The 20,950-nt window shown below is 38.4% G+C and overlaps 1 protein-coding gene across 9 annotated transcripts; it reads left to right on the plus strand.

The window, feature by feature from the left end:
- The first annotated feature begins 704 nt into the window (after positions 1-704).
- Positions 705-20,835, plus strand: LOC103711112 (PHD finger transcription factor). Of its 9 annotated transcripts, XR_005510924.3 has the most exons (15): positions 711-1,133; positions 1,531-4,722; positions 9,348-9,477; positions 9,556-9,644; positions 12,876-13,120; positions 15,990-16,076; positions 16,214-16,313; positions 17,746-17,950; positions 18,095-18,362; positions 18,452-18,515; positions 18,606-18,763; positions 19,341-19,525; positions 19,622-19,699; positions 19,831-19,925; positions 20,012-20,137. XR_005510924.3 is itself a non-coding variant. In XM_039124299.3 (11 exons), the coding sequence occupies exons 1-11, from the start codon at positions 1,035-1,037 to the stop codon at positions 18,762-18,764; spliced, it is 4,638 nt and encodes a 1,545-aa protein (XP_038980227.3). In that variant the 5' UTR covers positions 711-1,034; the 3' UTR covers positions 18,765-18,994. The 9 variants fall into 9 exon arrangements, 6 of the variants coding, with proteins under 6 accessions (XP_038980227.3, XP_038980228.3, XP_038980229.3 ...); XR_015967777.2 differs by having other exon boundaries at positions 18,463-18,515; positions 19,622-19,925; positions 20,012-20,835; XR_015967778.2 differs by lacking the exons at positions 19,341-19,525; positions 19,622-19,699; positions 19,831-19,925; positions 20,012-20,137 and having other exon boundaries at positions 705-1,133; positions 16,162-16,313; positions 18,606-18,994.
- Positions 20,836-20,950: the final 115 nt, after the last annotated feature.

Below are 20,950 nucleotides of genomic sequence, written 5' to 3' on the forward strand. Positions count from 1 at the left end.
ATTTATAAGGTTACACATAAGCAAATTACAATTAGTGGATAGTTTCAGATATTATGGACTCAAAGAATCAGTTATAATTCTTGTTTTGGCACTAGAGAATGGAGGCATTGAGCAACATTCTGATGACTCCATTTAGTCTTTTCACTACAAATGACCTCTTATTGGTAAAAGGAATGAAGGGTTTTGTGTAAAGTTGAGTTAATGAAAGCTTTCTACTATAGAAAAATGCAAGAATGCACTCCAGCTATATGTACTAGAATATAGCCAGTACCAATTGATCCCATCCCTTCCTCCCATTTGATTTTTTCAATCTCCTTGCTGTCCACAGATTTTGATGTCTTTCGGCCAACCACTAATCTTAAGACATTTTTGTCATGCAAGGGCAAGAGTTTTGAATGTTTTATTTTGGCACATTTTGGTAAAACAAGCTTGCAAAAAACCAAAACTGAGATGATCAACAAAGAAGGTAAACGGGGATGGCATATTGGTAAATAACAAGACAAAAAGTACAGGTAGTTTATATTTAAATTATTTCTGCATGAAGAGTCGCTATCACAACCTTTTCATAACTAAGTTTTAAGCGAACCGAGTTCTGTAATGTTTGCGAACTAGTTTTACATTAATTTAACTATTTTTATATTAATTACTCGGGCCAAGCATGTAATATTATTATTTTAAAACTTATAAACAAACCTCCTCACGGCAATGGCGGAGGGAAGAGCGATACGGTTGGAAACCGGTGAGTGCGTACGCTTCCCAGCGGGCTGGCGCTGCGAGTACGATCGGAAAATAAGGGGTGAAATTTAACGGAATCGGCACGCCAATTTTAATAAACCCCACTGCCGGCCATAAGATTAATACTCCAAGATCCAACTCCGATTAGGTCTTGTTTTTTTGGCGAGTTCGAACGATCTCTCTCCCCGGTATCCTCTCCCTTTGTTTCCAGGGGGTTTGTTTTCTTACTTGCTCCGCAATATTTCTTGCATAGAAACCCTAAAACCCTCTCTCGCCCGGCCTCCCGATCCTGGACTCCGATGTCGGCGTTAATGGCGGAGGACACCGAGGGGAGGAAGAACAAGAGGAGGAAGAGGATGGACGACCGAAGAAAGCTTCTCACCGGCGAGAAGGTCGAGGTAGGCAGGCCCCTCCCCCATCGCAATGTGGCTCCGAGCACATGCTTCTTGAGTTCTGTTCTGCTTGTTTTGATGTTTGGATCAGTCCAAGAACGCAATGTGATTCCAAGTTATTGGTTTTTTTCCCCCTTCTTTTTCATCGTGCTCATGTGTTTTCTTTGCCTGTGCGTTTTCTTTTTTGCCTTCGTGTCATAAAGATCTCAAACTACCATGGTGATATTGGAGTTCTTGCGTTAAATTCATGCAGGGTTGTTTTGTTCTTAGTTATTAGTTTGTGGAATTGGGTTTGTGGGCTGCAATGTGGATACGTTATGCTGATTTTATAAGTTTTGGTGCTTTGATGATGATGTGCATCGTTCTGTCTTTGATCTTTACTCATGTTCAGTTGTTTCCTTAGGTTTTGTATTTCGATGAAGGGCTTCTTGGTTCTTGGCATTTGGGTAAGGTCATTGGTTGTGGCGACTGCTCCCGTCTTATTGAATATACCAATCTCTTAAATGACGATCAGAGTTCGAAACTCGTGGAATCGGTTGCAGTATCAGCTGCTATAGAAGGTACATCAAGGACAGTCCCCAAGTATTACCGTGGCCAGATAAGACCTTTGCCGCCTCAGTACAAGATGCGAGGATCTGATATCAGATATGGGCTGTGTGTTGATGCCTTGGTGGATGATGCCTGGTGGGAAGGCGTAGTCTTTGATCATGAGGAGGGTTCTGAACAAAGGAGGGTTTTCTTTCCAGATCAAGGGGACCAACAGATTATCTCTGTTGACCGGCTGCGCATTACCCAGGAGTGGAATGAAGTTTTCGGGGACTGGAAGCCTCGTGGCAAATGGCTGTTGCTTCAGGTTCTTCGGACCTTTGAAGAGGAAGACGGACTTCCTGTTTCAATCAGGGAGATATGGTATGACTTGAGAGCTACACGTGGTTTCTTGGAGAAAATTAAGGGATGGACTTTTGAAACAGGAGATATCTGGCACAGCTTGGTGTCTGAGTTAATACAAGTACTGTGGTCTGTTGTCAGTGGAACAACTGTTTCTGAAATACTTCCTTCCAATCAGTTAATCAATCTTCCCATTACTTCTAACGATGTCCCAATGGATGATGTTCCTCGTCTTGAAGGTACCAATACCCAGATGGATGGCACAGGCATGAGTGGTTGCTTGGCTGGTATTGTAAATAGTATTTCCTCTCCAGAACCATGCATGTCTGATGATCTTTTTTGGCTTGGATATACTGAAAGCTTATCTCAGGGGAAGTATGATAATGGAAGTTGTTCTCAAGCATCCCAAAGAGAGGGGGTCATGGAAGCTTCGGGTGGAGTGGTTTCTGGAGGAAGCCCTTCTCGATTATGCGATCCAGATGAATGTAATGCAAAACCTGGAAGTGGCCCTAAAGCTATATCAGACTTCATCTCAGTATATCACACTAAGCCTCTTCCTCCATATTTGAGAAAAAGAACTCATGTTACACGTCAGCTTGCAAAGGCTCATCTTCTGGCTGTAGGTTGGCAGTTCAGGGAAAGTTCTAATGGAAACAAGTACTATGTTTCACCTGATGGAACCCGTTATGCATCTTTTATTAGAGCATGTGAATCATGGAAAGCAGCAGAAGAAAATGCAGATACTCGGAAAGCCGTGATCTGCAGTGGTGCCACTGACATTCCAATATGTGATGGCCAAGGAAATTGTTCCAATTGGAACCTCACATGCAGGGAAAATGAGGCTGTGAATAGATCATCCTCAAGAGCTGCTGGAACTTGGAAACCTGTGAAAATAGAGGCTGAATACTCTCCTGAGGCCATATCATTATATGCACCTGGATTAGAAAGTGGAATGCCTCAGCTAAGAAGATTAAGACCAACCAATCTTAATCATGACAATTTGAGGCTAAAAGTGAAGAAGCATCTTTTGGCTTTGGGTTGGAAGATTGAAATCAAAAGAGATGCAATTGTAAGGCTTCGGTTCTGTTCGCCTGAGGGGAAGACTTATTACTCCCTTTATCAGGTCTGTTGTGATTTGCTGAAGGGGCACCAGAAAGTGGGTCAGGGATGCAGAGCTGATGATGATCTGGAGGGAAACTGCTCGAGTCAAAAAGAAAATGCAAATAATCCTGCAAAGATTCATCCTGAACCAGTGTCTTTTGCTGGAGACACTCCAGTGCATTCTTGGTCAATCAAAAGGAAAAAGCATCAGGTTGAGCATTCTACCCATGCTATTGCACTATTTGCAGCCACTGAAGGTGTGAGAAAATGCAATGCACAAACAGAGAGATCTAACTTTTCTGAATTTGTAGACGCTGATGAGCTTCCAAATTCTTGCGCCATTGGGGTATTTTCTTCAGGAGATTATGAGAACCACTCAGAAGTTGATGTTAATTGTGCTTCTTCAGGGAAATTAAGGGAGGATAACATGACTGAGCATCTCAAACCGGAGTATTTACCAGAGGTGATAACAGAGTATGTCAACCACATGGATTCATTAAAGCAAAATGGCAAACATGATGCAGATGTTAAACAGTTGAGACTAAATGTTAAAAGACATCTATTATACATGGGATGGCGCTTTTGGCTTAAAACCAAAGGAACAAAGCAGGAATTATGTTATAACTCTCCGGATGCGAGATCCTATCATTCTCTTGCTACAGCCTGTAAAGCATATCTGGAATCCAAATGTCTTGAAAATATTAATGTGAAGTCTCTTGAATGCATGGCGAAGAGCAAAAAAATCAAGGGTGTTATGACTCATTCTGAATTTGAACATTCTGTCACGAAGAATGAGCAGTATAGATTCCTCAGTTCTTCTGCTGCAATGACAAGTAACAAGTCACAGGAAGCTGCCCAGATATTGCATGAGGAGGCTGAAAAAGATTCTGGAATTTCTTGTAATTCGTCAGAATTTGGAGAACTCGGATTTGGTAAATTGCAATTGAGAGGAGTTAGAAATTCAAAGAAGAGAAGAAGAAATTCTTCATTTTCTCTTGAAGCTTTACATAATAGACTGCTGACTTCTCCATCTTGCCACTCTTCTGATTGTCAACAGTCTAAAAAAAGAAAGGGATGCCAGGCTTCTGTTAGGCAAGGTCATAGATTAGACAGAAGTTTTTCACCGCGTGTGCTGCGGTCAAGCACAAGATCACAACAGGTGGTGGCATCGTCTCTCAGTCAGCAAACTGCTAAGACGGTTTTATCATGGCTGATTGACAATAATGTTGTCTTACCAAGGCAGAAAGTAAGTTATATGCATAAAAGAGATGGCCATGCTATGAAAGAAGGCCGGATAAATCGAGATGGGATAAAGTGCACGTGTTGTCATGAGGTGTTTAGTCTTTCTAAGTTTGAGGCTCATGCTGGCAGCAGCACCCCACGACCGTCTGCCAGTATATTTTTGCAAGATGGAAGGTCCTTGTTACAGTGTCAAATGCAGATGATGCATGCTGATAAGCCTCAAGATTTTCCACACGTAAGACTGAAGGGGGATTACTCTCACTATCAGAGTGACACAATATGCTCCATCTGTCAAGATGGGGGTACATTAATGCTATGCGACCACTGTCCATCATCATTTCATCTAAGCTGTGTTGGTTTAGAGGTAATTCAAGTGTTCAGCTTCTTGAGAGTAATAAGAGTGTCTGTCCGAACATCTATGTTGGCAATCTATTTACATAGCATAGTCTTTCAGTTTGCTTAATGTTTTCGTTTAAAGTTTTCATATAAGGTGTTCTTCTATTGGTAGCTTTGTTCATGCTGGGAACCACCTCTAGTGTTCCAGTTTTACTGAATGGGGGTGGTCACAACCTTTTTTTCTCTGTAATGCCTTTTCTGGTTATGCATCTCCCGTGCACTTTCTAATGTAGCAACACATTTGTAAGAATTTGATTTGCACTAACCTCTAGAAACTACTTATTCTTGAAATATAACTGGAAGAATCTTGAGCCATGCTCTTTTCACTGCTTTAAAAGATCAGATCAGGATCCAATAAACTTGTGTTAAATTAAAGACAGCAAGAAAGTGTAGGAGACGAAATGCAATTTAAGACATGTGATGATGGGTGATTTTTTAAAAATAGGTGGAGTAGGTGTAGTAATGCACATCTAGTGATACATTAAGTATGTTTTCTTGTGCACTTCCACTGATAAACAGCATACTTTTTGGATCAATCTTAGTAAAAATATAGATAAACATGGACCAAGTAAAAGTAACATGTGAGAGACCCCACAATGTGATCATTTTCAGAATCTTGGATCTATCATCATAAAATGGAGGAACAAATGAGGATGTATATATTATAAACATAATTGTGTCAATCAAGTGGAGAGGTGCTTCTGAAAAACTGTATGCTGTGCACATATTTAGATTGGAGGGGAAATTTATGAGACAGCAATTATATTGAAAATAATTTATGCTTCAAAATGTTGGGGCATAATGAAGATTACACAATATCTAAGTCTCATGAATATCCGGACGCTGTACTGGATGTGCGGCAAGTTTAGGTTGATAGGTTTTCGAACAAGTGCATTAAAAGAAATATAAAGGTTGCAGTTGGTGAGGACAAAGTTGTGGAGACTAGAGCAGAGAATGATTCTGATGGTATGAACATGTGCAACAGAGATACATGGAGGCTTTCATAAGAAAAGGGCTTAGTTTTGTGTTGAAAGGTCAACTAGTAGTATGAAAAACACCTGAGAAAACATGGCTGGAAGTTGTACAAAGCATTTGGACAAGCTTGCACTGCCCATGGATATGGCCTGTAGCAAGAATGATTGGCAAAAGACCTGTACCTGATCCTGAATTGATGGTATAACTCTTTATGGTCACAGATACATATATGTTTTTTCTATAAGACTGGATAATGACCATAGATTGAAAACTAGAGATAGCTTATCGTTTGCTCTATTATTTCCTGCACTCAAAGAGCCTCAAGCATGTCATAAAATGTAAGCCCCCTCCCCCCACCATTTTATGGTTATTTAGAATCTTTTTTTTGTAGGAGGGAGTTCATTAACAAATCGTTCACTGATTTTCATGTTCAGTTAATTCAAGTATCAAAGCTAGTAGGCGTTGAACAATGCATAGACAATAAGTTGTTCAAACTTGAAGTTACTTCCAGACGCTGTATTCTTCATGGCTAACTTCTTTTATGTTACTTTTTTGTAATGCATCCCAAAGTTAATGATCCACAAACAATAGTGCAGATAGATATCATCGAAAGACCGATTAGTACTAGTGCGTACAAATTGCACCTTTCCATATTGGTATCGAACTAGTATGTTGTACGGGGGCTACCAAGTGTCAATATGCCGAACCGACCCCAAACCGAGCATACTGACATTGTTCCAGGATAGTATGGATATGGGATCCAGAATCAAGATGTTTGACCTTGGCGTAGATGATGACGATTTTTTTTCTCATGCCTAGCCCCTTAAGTATGTTTTCACTGAGTGAACAACGGTAAACCAATATGTAGATTTATGTTGCTAGAAAAGGTTTTTCTAACTAATAGACTTCGCGGGTTCAGAAGAACAAAATCTTCACTAGGGTGATTCATTTGATGGTGGGGGTACATAACTTGTACTTTGACTTTAGGGATCTTTGAGAAGAATGTGGGAAGTGGTATATTAATTTAAACCACCACTAAATTTAATCGTGAATTAGAACTTGCAAAATAACTCAGGAACTTGTTTTAGGTGCACTTTGGGGTACATTTCTCATTGCTTACATTAAATGTCTAATTGAGTGCAACATCAAGCTTCTCTCATACTATACAGGCAAATAGTATATGTTACAATGCTGTTACCAGCCTTAGAGGACAGATCCATATATTAGATGACCTGAATGGCAAGAATTGAAATCACAAGCTAAAAAAAGGAATGGCCTTACCTTTTGGATACCTTGCTTTCTCAATTATGGATAAGGGAATGAGGTCCGGGAGCCTTTTCGTTGACTATAATCAGGCACGTGATATGCACATGCCTAATATTGGATGAAGGAATACCTGATGGGTGGCTTTTATTTCATTGCAGGCTTAAGGAAAAAGGAATGATTGATAGATCTATGGAATCGCAATATAGGAGCATTGGGTATTTAAAATCTATGGGGATGGAGGCATGTGGAGCCTCTGCATGATATAGGAAGCTTTGAATCCTTCAAGTTGTGCTTTTGTAGGAAATGTAATAGGTGGCATTATGAGAGCTGCAGAGACAGACGGGAGGGACAATGAGACTCAAGAATTCTACTTATACCCTAAAATAGATGTCCAATGAAAATTTAATCAGATCAACATTTCTCTTTAAGGCAGTTATTCACAATTAAAGGATCTCATTCTATATCTATTTATGTAGATGTCTCACATTCAAATTGTTGGGATCTTATTTGGGTATGGAGATAAGTATCATGTCTCACATTTACCTAAGACTTTTGGATATGGAGATAGGTATCTTTCTGTTCCAAATAGATAGTTATGCTTCTACTTTAGGAAATTATTCTACAAAAATGAAAGAAGTAACATGCAGAACTCATATATGCTAGCATGTCCGGGCAGCTCAGACGCTTGATTACTTCAAGGGGGAGCAGATATGGGAGTGTGTAATGCATGTAGGGCATTTGTCAATAAAATTACAGTAAAGAAACACTTAGGAAGGGCATGCAGAGATGAATTTCTGGGGAGATTTGAAGTGGGTGCGGCATCCAAACAAGAAATTTCCATCAAAGTGTGGCATACCTTTCTGAGCTGAGCTGAGCTGAGCTGCATGGTATGTGCGTCACATTGCCCAGCTAGCTAGCTAAGCTTTGCATGTGCAGGGCTGTGGTTGTTTTGCCAGGAAGTCCACATTGTAGACACATGGCTTTTGCCACCCCATAGAGAGATCAAGATGTCCTTTATAACGATGCCTCAGGATTTTACACTTCAAAATTAGGGGCCTAGTCATGCTTATAACATATCATATGCATTACACACATTGATCTTACAGGAGAAACTGGTCTAGCTCACCTAGCTTTCTGATGGTAGCCTGGTAGCTGTTGGTATTACCAAAGGTGGACACTCTAACTGTTGGTAATGCACCAATGATGCATTCTTACTGTTAGATGCCTTGATGCCTCCAAAGCCAAAGTCTACTGATAGTATTAAAACTCTCTGGGGTAGGTATATTCTTGTCTTGAAGAGATTGAGCTCATGGCATGTCTTCTCCTATTTAGCAATCAGGTGGCTTGGCACCCAATACAGTTGTCAAGCGAGGATCACTAAAGTCCTCTCGTAGATATGGGCTCCTATGGGTGGACCAGATATCTTATTAAGCTGCAACAATTCATCAAGTAGCAAAGAGCGGTGTAATCGGGTCCTAGACACATTACAACTAGTGCGGGCAAAGAGTTGGATGTGGAAATGAAAAGTTTTTTCTCGTTCCATAGGTTACTCAAAGTGAACCACAAGTCCAAGCACAAGAGAGAAAATTGCTGATGTTACAAGATCCTAAAGCACTGGCCTTATTATATGCCTCAAAATATTCTAACCCTAAAACTCTAAACCAAGGTTTGCCGTCTCGGTACCGGACCCCGTACCGGTACCACACTAACACAGTATCGGTATGAGACTTTTTTAGGATAACGAGTGTCGGTATGCCACCTGTACCAAGTACTGGTACCGAACTGGTACGGTACGGTACGCAATGGGATGAAGTCTAAAGGAGAGAATGGAAGCTTGCTCAATTCTGCTTGTTTAATTGGTTTGAGTGGACCTTTAATGATCTGATCTGGATGAAAAACCTTTAATGATCTGATCTGGATGAAAAAGTCATACACTTTGAAGTTTCTAGATATTTGAATATCTGAAAGTACCTTAGCTATTTTCTTGGCTTAGCTCATGCAATGGTGCTGCATGTGCATGCGTATAAATTCTTTTGTCACAGACCATACTAACCTTCTTTGCTGGTCCTAGTTTCATGTTTGTGTTCTGCATCATGTCGAGATGCTCATGCACAAGATCTTAGACATGCAATCACATGCTGCTGGCTTGCTGACATTGTTCGTTACTTTCATTACCATGATTTGGCTATAAGCATCAGTATGCTTATCTTCATCTTAATGTTCTCAAAGTGAGGAGACAATTTTGCTCGTGTTGAAACACCATATCTGAACAATATTTCTGAATTATATTTTTAAAATCTACCCAAGGAAAAATCTCGTGGCAAAACTGAATTGTTGTTGGTGTTTATGTAGGATATCCCTGAAGGAAAATGGTTTTGTCCATCATGTAGATGTGGCATATGTGGCCTCAGTGAATACAATCGTGACACGGAGAAATTTACAGAAGAAACAATGTTGTACTGTGATGAGTGTGAGCGAGAATGTACGTATGAATTCATCAATTTACGTATCCAAATTATACATTTACATATGTGATATCTGGTTTCTCTTCTTTTTGCAGATCATGTGGGCTGCTTGCAAGAAAAACGATTGCAACGGCTAAGTCATTGTCCACCTGGGAATTGGTTTTGCAGCAAGAAATGCTCAAAGGTACATCCAGTCAGATTTTAACCGCGAAAAGATTAGATTTCTTGTCTTATTACAAGGACAGAAATTGGCATTTGATTTGATGTATTTGTTTACTTTTTGGTGGATAAGTGCTGAGTCTTGACTTGGACATGTTGTATGCCGTAGTTTATCTATCTAAATTTTGTTTTAAGTTGGTCTTGGTCATTTTCAACAGAAACACAGATATGACATGAGGGTACATGCATGCAAAAATAGTTGCTTTTGGTATTTGGTAATTTGATACAAGGAGTCTTTCTTAGCTTGACGTGCATTATTGCTAAGAGCTACAACCTTAAATTGCTAAAAATTGCCGAAATATTTACATCTAATGACACTGTATGGTTATAATAACAATCCTTTATTATAAACTTATGCTAGCTTTAATGTAATAGAAATGTTGGATTACATTCATTGTGTTTCCATATGTTTCAAGTATTGAGAAATGCTAAGTTTCTGAATGTTTTAGATGAAATTTTCTATTCCCGGACTTGGAGTAAGAAACCTTTGCACATAGTTTGTTTGTTTCTTCTGCTTACATTATATTTTTCTGAAGGTGAGGGGTATGTGCATGTGAATCATCAAAGAAGTGGGGTATATGCATGTGGGCATGCATGTCTATATGTACATGTGTAATTGGCATTTATAACTGACTTTATTAGGATTTAAAATTGTCTGTTTCTGTAGTTTAGCACAACAAGATAATGAATATCCATAATACAGATGGATAACTAAAGTCATTAACAAGCTAAGTCTCGGATTATCTTCGACTTAGATCCTTAAAAGTAGTCCTAATCTATGTATGGTAATGTTTCTATAATGGGAATCTGAAAAGTTGCATGACCGTTGGATCCTGGAGAGATTAAGGACTTGATGTAAATGGACCATATATTAGATTTAGATCTAGATTTAATTGTTTTTTATTTTGTTTTGTTTACAGTTAAATTCTCAGTCTATTGAGCCTTAAAGGTCTTTTTAGTTGTTTTTTTATTGTCTATTGCAGTTTTTGAACTAATTTTAGGGTATTTTCTAATAGGTTACGGGTCCTACTATTAGAATTTTTTTCTATAGGTCCTTCTATAGGTCTATGGTGGCTCAACTAAGGTTTATGGTCTTGCAATTGGATACTTAAGGGATTTTAGCAACTTTCTATCAATGATTCAGGTCCTAGTGGGATGTCCTGCTGGATGTCGCACCATCACAAGGGTTTGGATGGAATTGCCCTACTGTTGTCCCAGCATGCCGTTCGATGCATCTTGGGATATCCCTTGTCCCAAGTGTCAAGACAGGGCAGGATGGCGGTGCATCCTATGCAATGAAAAAATTAGGCCAATCCTGTATCAGTGAATTTAAATCATTGCTTTTCATATAGTATACCATGGAAGTGCAAGATTTACTGTTTTTGAAAGATTTAGGTTATTTTTTGTTTGACTGTTTTTGAAATATTTAGGTTATTTTTTGTTAGAAAATTAAGTAGTCTGGAAGTAGTGAAATTTTAAACTGATTAGAACTCCTATTCACAATATGCAAGTTAATGTTCTAAATAATTACACATAAGTTGAGTCCTTATATAACTAGGAATTGATGCATTTGGGTTGTTTGGATGTTGTCAAACATTTTTCCATGAGGAATGACTAATTATGCATCTTTTTTTAGCTTTTTATTGAATCACTTAACTCCATTGAGGAGCTTTTCCCTTATTCTTGTTGCCTCCCACTTTTTGTTGTTTCTCTGTTTCTCCTCTTCCTCCTATTCTAATAGTTTGTTTCTCAAATTAATCCCTCCAGCAGTTGTTTTCTGCTAGTCACAGCAGAGAAAAAACTACCTTCTTTTTTACCCCTCTTTTAGCAAAGGTTTTTCCCATTATGTATTAATATCAGACAAGTAATGTTTACCTATATAAGCTATATGCACAAATACATCCCTATCTGCCACTACTCTGTCTCCTATCTTTGTTGCACGTCTTGGCGATGGTCAGTTGCTCCATGGTGACATGGGTGTCACTGATTCAAGACATGAAAACAGTCTCTTTGCATGTGGGGTTTTTCCCATTATGTATGATATATCAGACAAGTAATGTTTACCTAATATAAGCTATATGCACAAATACATCCCTATCTGCCACTACTCTGTCTCCTATCTTCGTTGCACGTCCTGGCGATGGTCAGTTGCTCCATTGTGACATGAGTGTCACTGATTCAAAACATGAAAACAGTCTTTTTGCACATGGGGTTAAGGTTGCATACATTTTCCCTCCCCAAATCCTGAGCATCGGGGCACCTCTTTTCTTATTGAAGTATATTGCCTAGGTTCAACACTTTCAGAATATCCATATTGTCACTCTATCCAATAATTGTACATAATAAGCAGATCCATGTATCTAAAGCTACAACATTATAAGAAATAGGATACTTATTGAATTGGAAAATAAACTTTGAAGATTAAATGTAATTAGAATACTAATAGAACTAATTTAAGCAAATGAAATGGAACATCTAACATGACTTTCCACCTGGAAAAAGTTTTAAGTGTCTGTGGCCTGTTTAGCCAGACTGAGGATTGAATCATGCCTGAATTCTAGCTGGCAAAACTGCAATATCCTTGATGATTGGACCATTAAGGATTAAAAGAATATTCTATATGCATTATTTTCTTCCCTGTTCAGTATATCACATAAATGATTTATGGTGCCTTTTCTGATTAAACAAGTTGTATTATATGTACATAACTTCTTTGATGTAGAGTTATATGTGTAGTGTGTACATAATTAAATGGATGCTGACAGAAATATTGGAACGTAATGATGCATTATATGATTGTGGACTACAAATTGTATGCACATTATTGAATATGTTATTGTACTAGGGCAGCAATGATGGTTGAAAATTATGTAGTTTATCCTTTTGCATGGTGATGTACAATCACGTCTAAGTACATTTTGGCTACCACCCAGTCTGTATGAAACAAGATATTACCATTTGTTGGTTTCAATGCTGACTTGTGATAGGAAAAAATTTGACTACCATTATATTTCTATCTAAAGATCAATAGATGTTTACATATTTCAGGTAACTTAGTTATCTTTGTTAGCTCATCTTGTGCATTTCCATGAACTGCCACAAGTTTTAAGTAGTATTTTTTTCCTTAGAAAGATCCTCTTTCTCCTTTATGTCTGCCATAGGATACCTGTTCATAATGTTGCTTACAATTGTGCAGATTTTTTATCGTCTTCGCAAACTTCTTGGGAAATCTCACCCAACATCTGTTGAAGGTTTATCATGGACTCTTCTGAGATGTTGTAGAGAAAATGGTGTAGACCTTGATAAATTTGATCTTGAGACAATGGCTGAGCATCATAGCAAATTGTGTATTGCGCTTGATGTTCTGCATGAATGTTTTGTCGCTATGATTGAACCTCGCACCAATAGTGATGTTGTTGCTGATCTTCTTTTCAATAAAGAGTAAGATCTCTCCCCTAAATTTTTGTTGTTGTTGTTTTAATATTCTCTGATCTCAACACCCCCTTCAAAAAAAAAAGCAAACAAGAGTTTAGGCAACAACAAACTCTCTATAGTTTAGTATTGAAAGGAGTAACATGACAGAGCTGTTCATGTGAAGACCAGCATTAGATGCTATAATTAATCTACAGAACATAATTTGCAAACTAGGCCTGTTGCAGGAAATGCAGCGGGGTGTATATTATTCTTTTTTTATTATTTAAATTTACAGTTGACCTGCATTTTTATTTCGTTACATGATGTCAATAATCATTGTTTTTGAATCTAGAGTAGTCATTAAAAACTCGGTAACTTATGTTGTTTCTTTTTCCCTCTTATATTGTTTTTTTTCCTATACTCCAATGTCACCAATGATTACTGTTTTTGTAGCTCGGATCATGGGTGTATTGATAAATATAAACTGAATGATTCGTTAATGAGGAGGTATCCCTAGAACCTAATTCTTGATTAGGACCCTCCCCGAGTCCCTATACACTCTCATTATATCAAGAGCTTCATCGCATATGCATATATGCTGCTGAGGTCCCTTTGACTTAAGGAATTTCTTCTTGTTGAATGAACCATAACATTTGTGACAGGATCTTTGTATATTGAAGGTAGCAGTAGGGTCGCAAAGAATGCCGAGGCATAGTGCATGCCTAAGATAAAATCCCCCCCCCCCCCCAAAAAAAATAGTGCTAATGATAGACTAAAGTCTTTATAGGCTGTTTTCTTTGTCAAATAAGAAGGTTGCATCCTCACCATTATAATATTATATTCACATTGCTACTAGCATGTCTTGATAGAGTTAATGTGAGCACTGCTGGCTACCAGAAAGTTTGTAGACTTAACAAAACATATGAGCTTCCAATTTTCACCATGAGCCAGGCTGTCTGGTAGTTTTAATGCTTCCAACAAGTCCAAATTATTTATTTCATCTATATTGCCAACATGTGACTAGAATTATGTTTTCCACTTGTAGTGGGCTACAAGGCTGACTTAATCCTTAAATACCACTGTCACTTGCTCTATATTTAACGAGTTCTTTCACCTACGGTGTCTGGTCAGATCAACCACTGTTGTGTGTCTTCTGGTTAAATTCGACCAGACATTGATTGCTTTTTCTTCATTATTGAATTCTTCGCATTGGATAAATAATCTATTGAATATCTGAGCCTCATGTTTCAGCATGTTTGATTGAATTTTGCTAAAAAGCAGGATTTGCTAAATTATGGTGTCAAACCATTTCTCAACATTTCTTAAGGTCTACCGAAATGGTACTAGGTGCCGTGACTTTCAATGACCAGTATAGTACCGGTGCAATAGCACGCCCGGCACTCAGTACGTTATAGCTTACCAATTCCATACTAGTACACCATCTTTTTTCTTTTATTTTTTATTTTATTTTATTTTATTTTAGTTTTGAGAGATTATTTTAATGATTATGGTTGTATGAATTACGATTATGATGCTACTTTGATGTTTTTTACAAAGGGGAGGGAGGAGATGGAGGAACAGGGGATGAGTCGAGGAAGTTGAAGGTCCTAGTCTTATGAGATACAAAGAAAGGAGACTTTGGTACAGATGGTATATTTTGGAAATTGAATTTAAGCAGTAGGGCAGCTGGAAGAAGCCAGCTATATAAGATCACTGGAGGTTGCACAGTCTCGTCAGTCAAAAAGTAGTTTTACACCAATTTTACATGAATGTCCTAAATGCGTTACCGTTCCTTTTCTTCAGGTTTCATAGAGAATAGTTTCATTGAGGGTAGAAACAGTTTCTCAACCGAATTATCACGAATGTGTTATCACAGGATCACTTAATTTACAACATGATTGCTTGTCCCTTTGCACCGCAGTACAGCTCTGGCTAAGTGATGGTGGGCCTCTTCAAAACTTATTCTTACCTCTCCTTAAGCTGAGCTTATAACTTATTATTTGAATGCTTCTTGCTCTTTCTTGCTATGTTATGGCACAATCATCTCATGTTCATGCTAACTTTGAGGGCTAGCTTAGTCCTTATTGGGGACTATAAACTTCCATTGTAATGAATCCTATATCTTCTGGAAAGACAGAAAAAGAAAATGTTATCTCCCACTAGCTGCTGGTATATTTGATCATGTTGGCAATAAGAACGAAAATGTCACACTCATTGCTGACTTTCTAGTAGTCTAGTGTTCCATGAGCATTCACGTCATCTGGAGGTTGATCGAATTTCAGTATCTTGGTCAACCTGCTTTTCTTATCTGTTGTTCAGCCAGCCAGTGTCATCTCCTTCCTCCAAAATGCTCTTCATATGATGTATCACATATCAGTAGGGGGTCATTTGTGCTGTTACTCAACGTCAACTGTGTTGCCGGCAAGCATTACTAAACATGCGGTCATTGCACAAAGACTCCCCCAAGAAGAAGCAAGACTGGAATAGATTAGATAAATCACAAATTGGTTATAAATAAGTTCTAAGGAAATGTTTGGACTTGGAGAGCTGCGTCCTTTATTACGTATGTAGCTTTGTAATGATCTCTTTCTTAGATGGCTACTATGGCATCCAGGAGCAATGACTACCAGGCTGGAAACATAATGCCTTCCTTAAAGACTTTGTTAATCATATACCATACTGTACTGAACCAGTAATTACTAGTATGGTTCTCGGTCCCGGTTTTGCGGACCTTGCTCTAAAGTTTTTGTTTTCATGTGATATTCATTTGTTCATCATGTTTATCATATTTTCCTTATAAATTTCTTAATTCTTTGATCTTCCAAGATGAAATGAATACTGCCTTCTGGATTTCTTTGTTATTATTATTGTTATTATTATTTTTTGTCTTGCACAGGTCAGAACTTAACCGACTGAACTTTTGGGGATTTTATACTATGCTTCTGGAGAGGGGAGATGAGCTGATATCTGTGGCTACATTCAGGTATTTTTGTTAAATCTAGTTTTGGATACCGTGCGGTTATCAGCTGCCATTTACCATTTTTACCACCTTATGTTTATCTTTTCAGGATTTTGTTCTCTGAAGCATGAATTTATCCTCATCTTGCATCTTCCTTTTAGGGTCTATGGCGAAAAGGTTGCAGAAATGCCTTTAGTTGGTACTCGAATTCAATATCGACGGCAGGGAATGTGCCGCCTTCTAATGAATGAACTAGAGAAGGTAACACTATCAAAATCTTTTGCTAGTAGAAAACTAGAGAAACAAAACTATTCGCATGCAGAGGCTTTGACCATAATTTTATATTGAAAAGAACAGAATTCTCTGACCATAATTACCATTGACCTATTGTTAGTCCCATCAGTCTGAGGTGGATTTCAATAATCTTTCTCACTATTTATTTGTATTCAATGCCATATTCACCATCATGGAAAGGTTCATATCTTCAATTTTTTAAGTACCTAGTCCCCATACACACTGCATGATTAGGTCAATCTAGCTCTGATTGCTGACCGCATACTATCTTAATCTATCACACACTGTGAAAGTATTACATGCTAAGCTTGCCTTGTTTATTAGCCTTGAAAACTTGATTTCATTTTTTTTAAGCACAATTAAGTTTTGATTTCTGGAGTATTGGCAGTTTTAGCTCTAATTCTAGTCAAAAAATGGAAAAAATGTCAATTAAAACTAGGAAAATAAAAATGAAAAATAAAATGCCTAAAATAAAGTAGAAATCATTTTAAAGTTATATTGTAAAAAAACCTTCGTGTCAGTCCATTTCAGTGGTTTTGCATGGGACCATGAGAACTTTTTTTGTGTGTGTGTGTTGGGGGGGGAATATCATGATCAGAAATCACATTTTGAGTGCACTACATTAATCCACCGTTAGGTTTAACTTTTAGGATCATGGTTCGCCGTATTAGGCGGTACGAAGCATACCGTACCATACCGGTTTGGTATCGGTACGGATAGTATACCAACACTCGGTACACTGAAAAGGCCCTATACTGTATCTTACCGACACAGTACCAGTATGGCACCGATATGGGGTCCGGTACCGAGACAACGAACTTTGTTTAGGATAGTCAAATATATGTCAAAGCAATACCTCAATTTATTTGGAATATGGCATTGCAAATGTTCTAGATCTTCCTAATACCTGCGAAATCTAAGTTTAATTTAAAGAAAATGCTTCAGACATTGAAAGAGTTGAAGAAATTACAAATATGTGGTAGCTGTATACACAGGGAATCTGGCTGCATGAGTTAGTCTTGACCGAAACTTTAGAGATTTTGGATCAAATTCTCGTTGAAAGTAAAATGTTTTGGTTTTGGTTTTAAAGTATCAGTTGAAACTTCAAACGTCAAAATACGCTCACACCTCAGAATTTCCACATTCACCTGATGCAAGTTGTTTGTTTAGTATCTTTAAAGAGAGTTAATAAGTTGTAATCCCCCTAAACGTGGCGATGAATTAGACAGGTTGCATCTTATGCTCATAAGTTTATCATGCTCATAGATTTACTTATGTGGCCATGTTGGAATGTGCGTGCTTGTATGGGGGTTATATCATTTTTGCTGCATAAATGCAAATTTGGCCTCAGCGACTATGATGCTTGCTCACCAGCTTGCTTTTCTCACTTATTTTCCAGTTGCTTTCTTCATTAGGAGTACAAAAGCTACTGTTACCAGCAGTTCCTCAGCTTTTTGAAACATGGACAACTTCCTTTGGGTTTACTAAGATGACCAGTTCTGACAGGTCAGACTTATCAGAGTACACCCTTCTCAGTTTTCAAGATACTACAATGTGCCAAAAACTCTTAAGGAGAACTACTGCAGATTTGAAAGAGCCAAGAGGTATGTACCCCTCTCTCCCTCTCTCTGTGTGTGGGCATGCGCACGCGTGTGCGCACCCATGCAACTTGCATGTGCATCTTTGTCTTACATGTTCACCTCTCCCTTATTTTATTTATTTTGTCTGGTTGCTGTGTACTTTGGCAGGAAATAATAATCAATTGGCAGATATATCCTGTAGAAGTGATGTGCAAGTAGATTGCGACAATTACAGCATTACTTCCGAGGCTGTGGAGATACTGGAGCCAATCAGTAAATCACCACCACTTGATGCTGGTCTATGTGGTTTGCCAACTGGAGATACTGGGGAGTTCACTTATCAAATGGATGCTGCACATTCTCTTCCAATCAGTAGCTGTAAAGATACATTAGTTGAGACATTCCGAGATAAAACAAACGAGCAGACGACAGTAAGGTGTGTTTGATTTTGATTGTTTATTATTTTGATTTAGTATTTTCTAGGCTCACACAAATTTCTTGTACTGATCATTGTGGGATTCCCAGTGTTGTTGCAGGCAAGTGCGAAGACAACTGTGTTTTAGTCAGAACGTCTCCGTCAACTATATTGGTGTGTTCCTTGTTTTGTAATCTCTTGCAATTGTAATGACGGCTCTTTGCTTGTCAATATCAAGACTTTTTATGTCTTCATATTTTGCAGGAGAAAGCAGTAACTGACCTCAAATACAAGTTCTCAGGGAAATGCTATGAGCGCAATGGGAAGACTGGTGCCAGCAGAGTGCACTTGGTTAGCAGTGTTGATGTCAGAAACACATGCAACTTCAAGTATATCTACCAGCGGAGGACACTGACGACATAGTAAACTATTTTCAATCCTCTTTTGTCATGCTCTTCTAGTGGAGTCCCCTCCATTTTACATGACAGCTTGTATGGCTCTCTCCTAGTTTTTTTTTATAAACTTAAGTGGGTTGCTGATGAAGCTTTGTGGGAGAGCAGAGGTTTTTGTACAATATTAGGGGGTTCCACTAGAATTTTGACGGGCTACTATGATATTTACATTAATGTATCACATATGCTCTGTTCGTTGCATCTTGTTCCCGACAGTTGTGTAGCTAGAAAAGTGTGTGGGTGGGGCAGGGCGGGGTTCTTTTTTTTTTTTTTCCTTTTTTCCTGAAAACCATAATAGTTTCTGATGAAGATTAGTTGGAATGGAGGTTTTCATAGCATGAAAGGGGGTTCCCCTTAGGATGTTGCTTGTCTGCTAGAAAATCTATGTATCATGTATGATGCCTCCGTTGCATCTCTTTCAAGTGACCGGGGAAAATTACAAGGATTCAGAATTCCATTTTCTCTGTTTAAGTTATTTCTTCCTCTGATAATATACTGATTAAATAATAGTACTGCATGTTCCTGAAATACTTTTCTTGATGTTCAGGAGCTAGCGGTTATAGAGTCGTCTACATCAGAAAGAGTTTTCCCTTGCTTATATATTCGTAAACTTAAATCCCGATGAAGAATCTATTTTTCAGCACTTACATATCTGGTCGCCGGCTGTTTTGCCCATCTTCTACTAGTGCACTGTACCTTTATCCAGACTTGGACGCGTCTAAGCTGCTTCTGGTGCTTTTTTCCCTTTTTTCGTTTTGCTTTAATGTTCTCCTATTGGAGTTACGTGCAGCTGTTTATAATTCTCTGCTATTGTCCTGTTTCCTTCAGATACATCAAAGGTCTGTCGATGGGTTTCTCCATAGTGGTCTGCTGAAAATTTTAGGCATTATTATTTGTGGGCAAATGGTTTGCATTTCTTCACTCCTTTTTTTTCCTTCTAGTAATTGAATTCTGAATTTATGTTAAAATGTGTGGACGCATGATCAATTAACATGCGAGTGGGCTTTCATGTGCCCCCCTTTGAATGGTCATGGAAGATGATGGCTGAAGGCATTTTGACTGCTGCTGTACCTCGGCCGGCACTTTCCTTTGGTTGGGCTACACTAAAGCGCACCAATGAACGGCAGTTTGGGTGCGGGCCAGAGCACTATGTTTGAATAATAATCACTTGAAAAATAATCTCCTTGAGCAATCACCTCATACGAGCTTCTTTTCTAGGTCACGAAACACGACGAGACAAGGGCGGCATGGTGCCAAATTGCCGCCACCTTTTCGTGAGGTAACAGAGCACCTGGAACTCTCCTGCAACCGGAGTCTTCCTTTTATACCTCATTGCTAAAAGTAAGATCAGGGTTGTGCGCTGAATCTCTTTATTTCTTAACTCCTATTTTGTGGACCTCCCAAAAGATGCCGCCATCGTTGGCATCAAAATTTTATGAATTTTATTGGTGATCCTCTTCATTATGCCCACTAATTTGTTCGGGAGTGCTTGATGGATGTTTCTCTGTCGTCATAGAACTTGCAATTATATGACTTAAATTATTTTGATGGCACTACGCTCTCGTGCTTCTCCATTTCCACTGCATATCTTTTCTCATTTTTTATTCATTATTCTATGTGGTTCCTGTCTTGGTCTCTTTTGGCGCCTGAGACTATTTTAAATCTTTTAGTTTTTTTCTTCGTTGTACAAGTATCACAAGAGATTTCCTTTCTTCATGACTGTTTTGATGAAATTAATATTCCTTCTCCCTTGACATTTTCTTCTTCCAAGTTAAAACTCAACATCTTTCATGTGACATCCGTTTCTATTTTAAACCATATCACTTACATATATTAACTATAACTGTTTAATGACCTGAATTATTTCGTCAATGGGGTTTCATTTCCTCATAATCTTATATAGGCTTATAATTGGAGTAGGAATCTTCTACGATCTTAGCTGTTATCGGTATTTAAATCATTTTTTTTTTATTATTATTGTCTTTTAACATTCATTACTGTGCATCACCCATAGATTCATTCTTAGTCAGAATTTCAGCAAGCCGTTCAAGATCCAGAGTTTGCGACGGCAAGGAAACCAAGGGATGAGATAGCAACGTAACAGTTTTTATAAAGAGGAACGTAGGAGAGTCCTATGTGACGAGTTCACCGCAGCGA

This window comes from Phoenix dactylifera, chromosome 8, assembly GCF_051530095.1.
Source record: "Phoenix dactylifera cultivar Ajwa chromosome 8, Ajwa_hap1_PhDact_Kaust_v1.1, whole genome shotgun sequence".
In the NCBI taxonomy this organism is placed as follows: Eukaryota; Viridiplantae; Streptophyta; class Magnoliopsida; order Arecales; family Arecaceae; genus Phoenix; species Phoenix dactylifera.

Coding starts and splice junctions, on each gene's coding strand:
- LOC103711112 (XM_039124299.3), top strand. CDS start 1,035: ATGTCGGCGTTAATGGCGGAGGACACCGAGGGGAGGAAGAACAAGAGG. Junction 9,478..9,555: donor TGATGAGTGTGAGCGAGAAT/GTACGTATGAAT, acceptor TTCTTTTTGCAG/ATCATGTGGGCTGCTTGCAA. Junction 16,077..16,213: donor ATATCTGTGGCTACATTCAG/GTATTTTTGTTA, acceptor TCTTCCTTTTAG/GGTCTATGGCGAAAAGGTTG.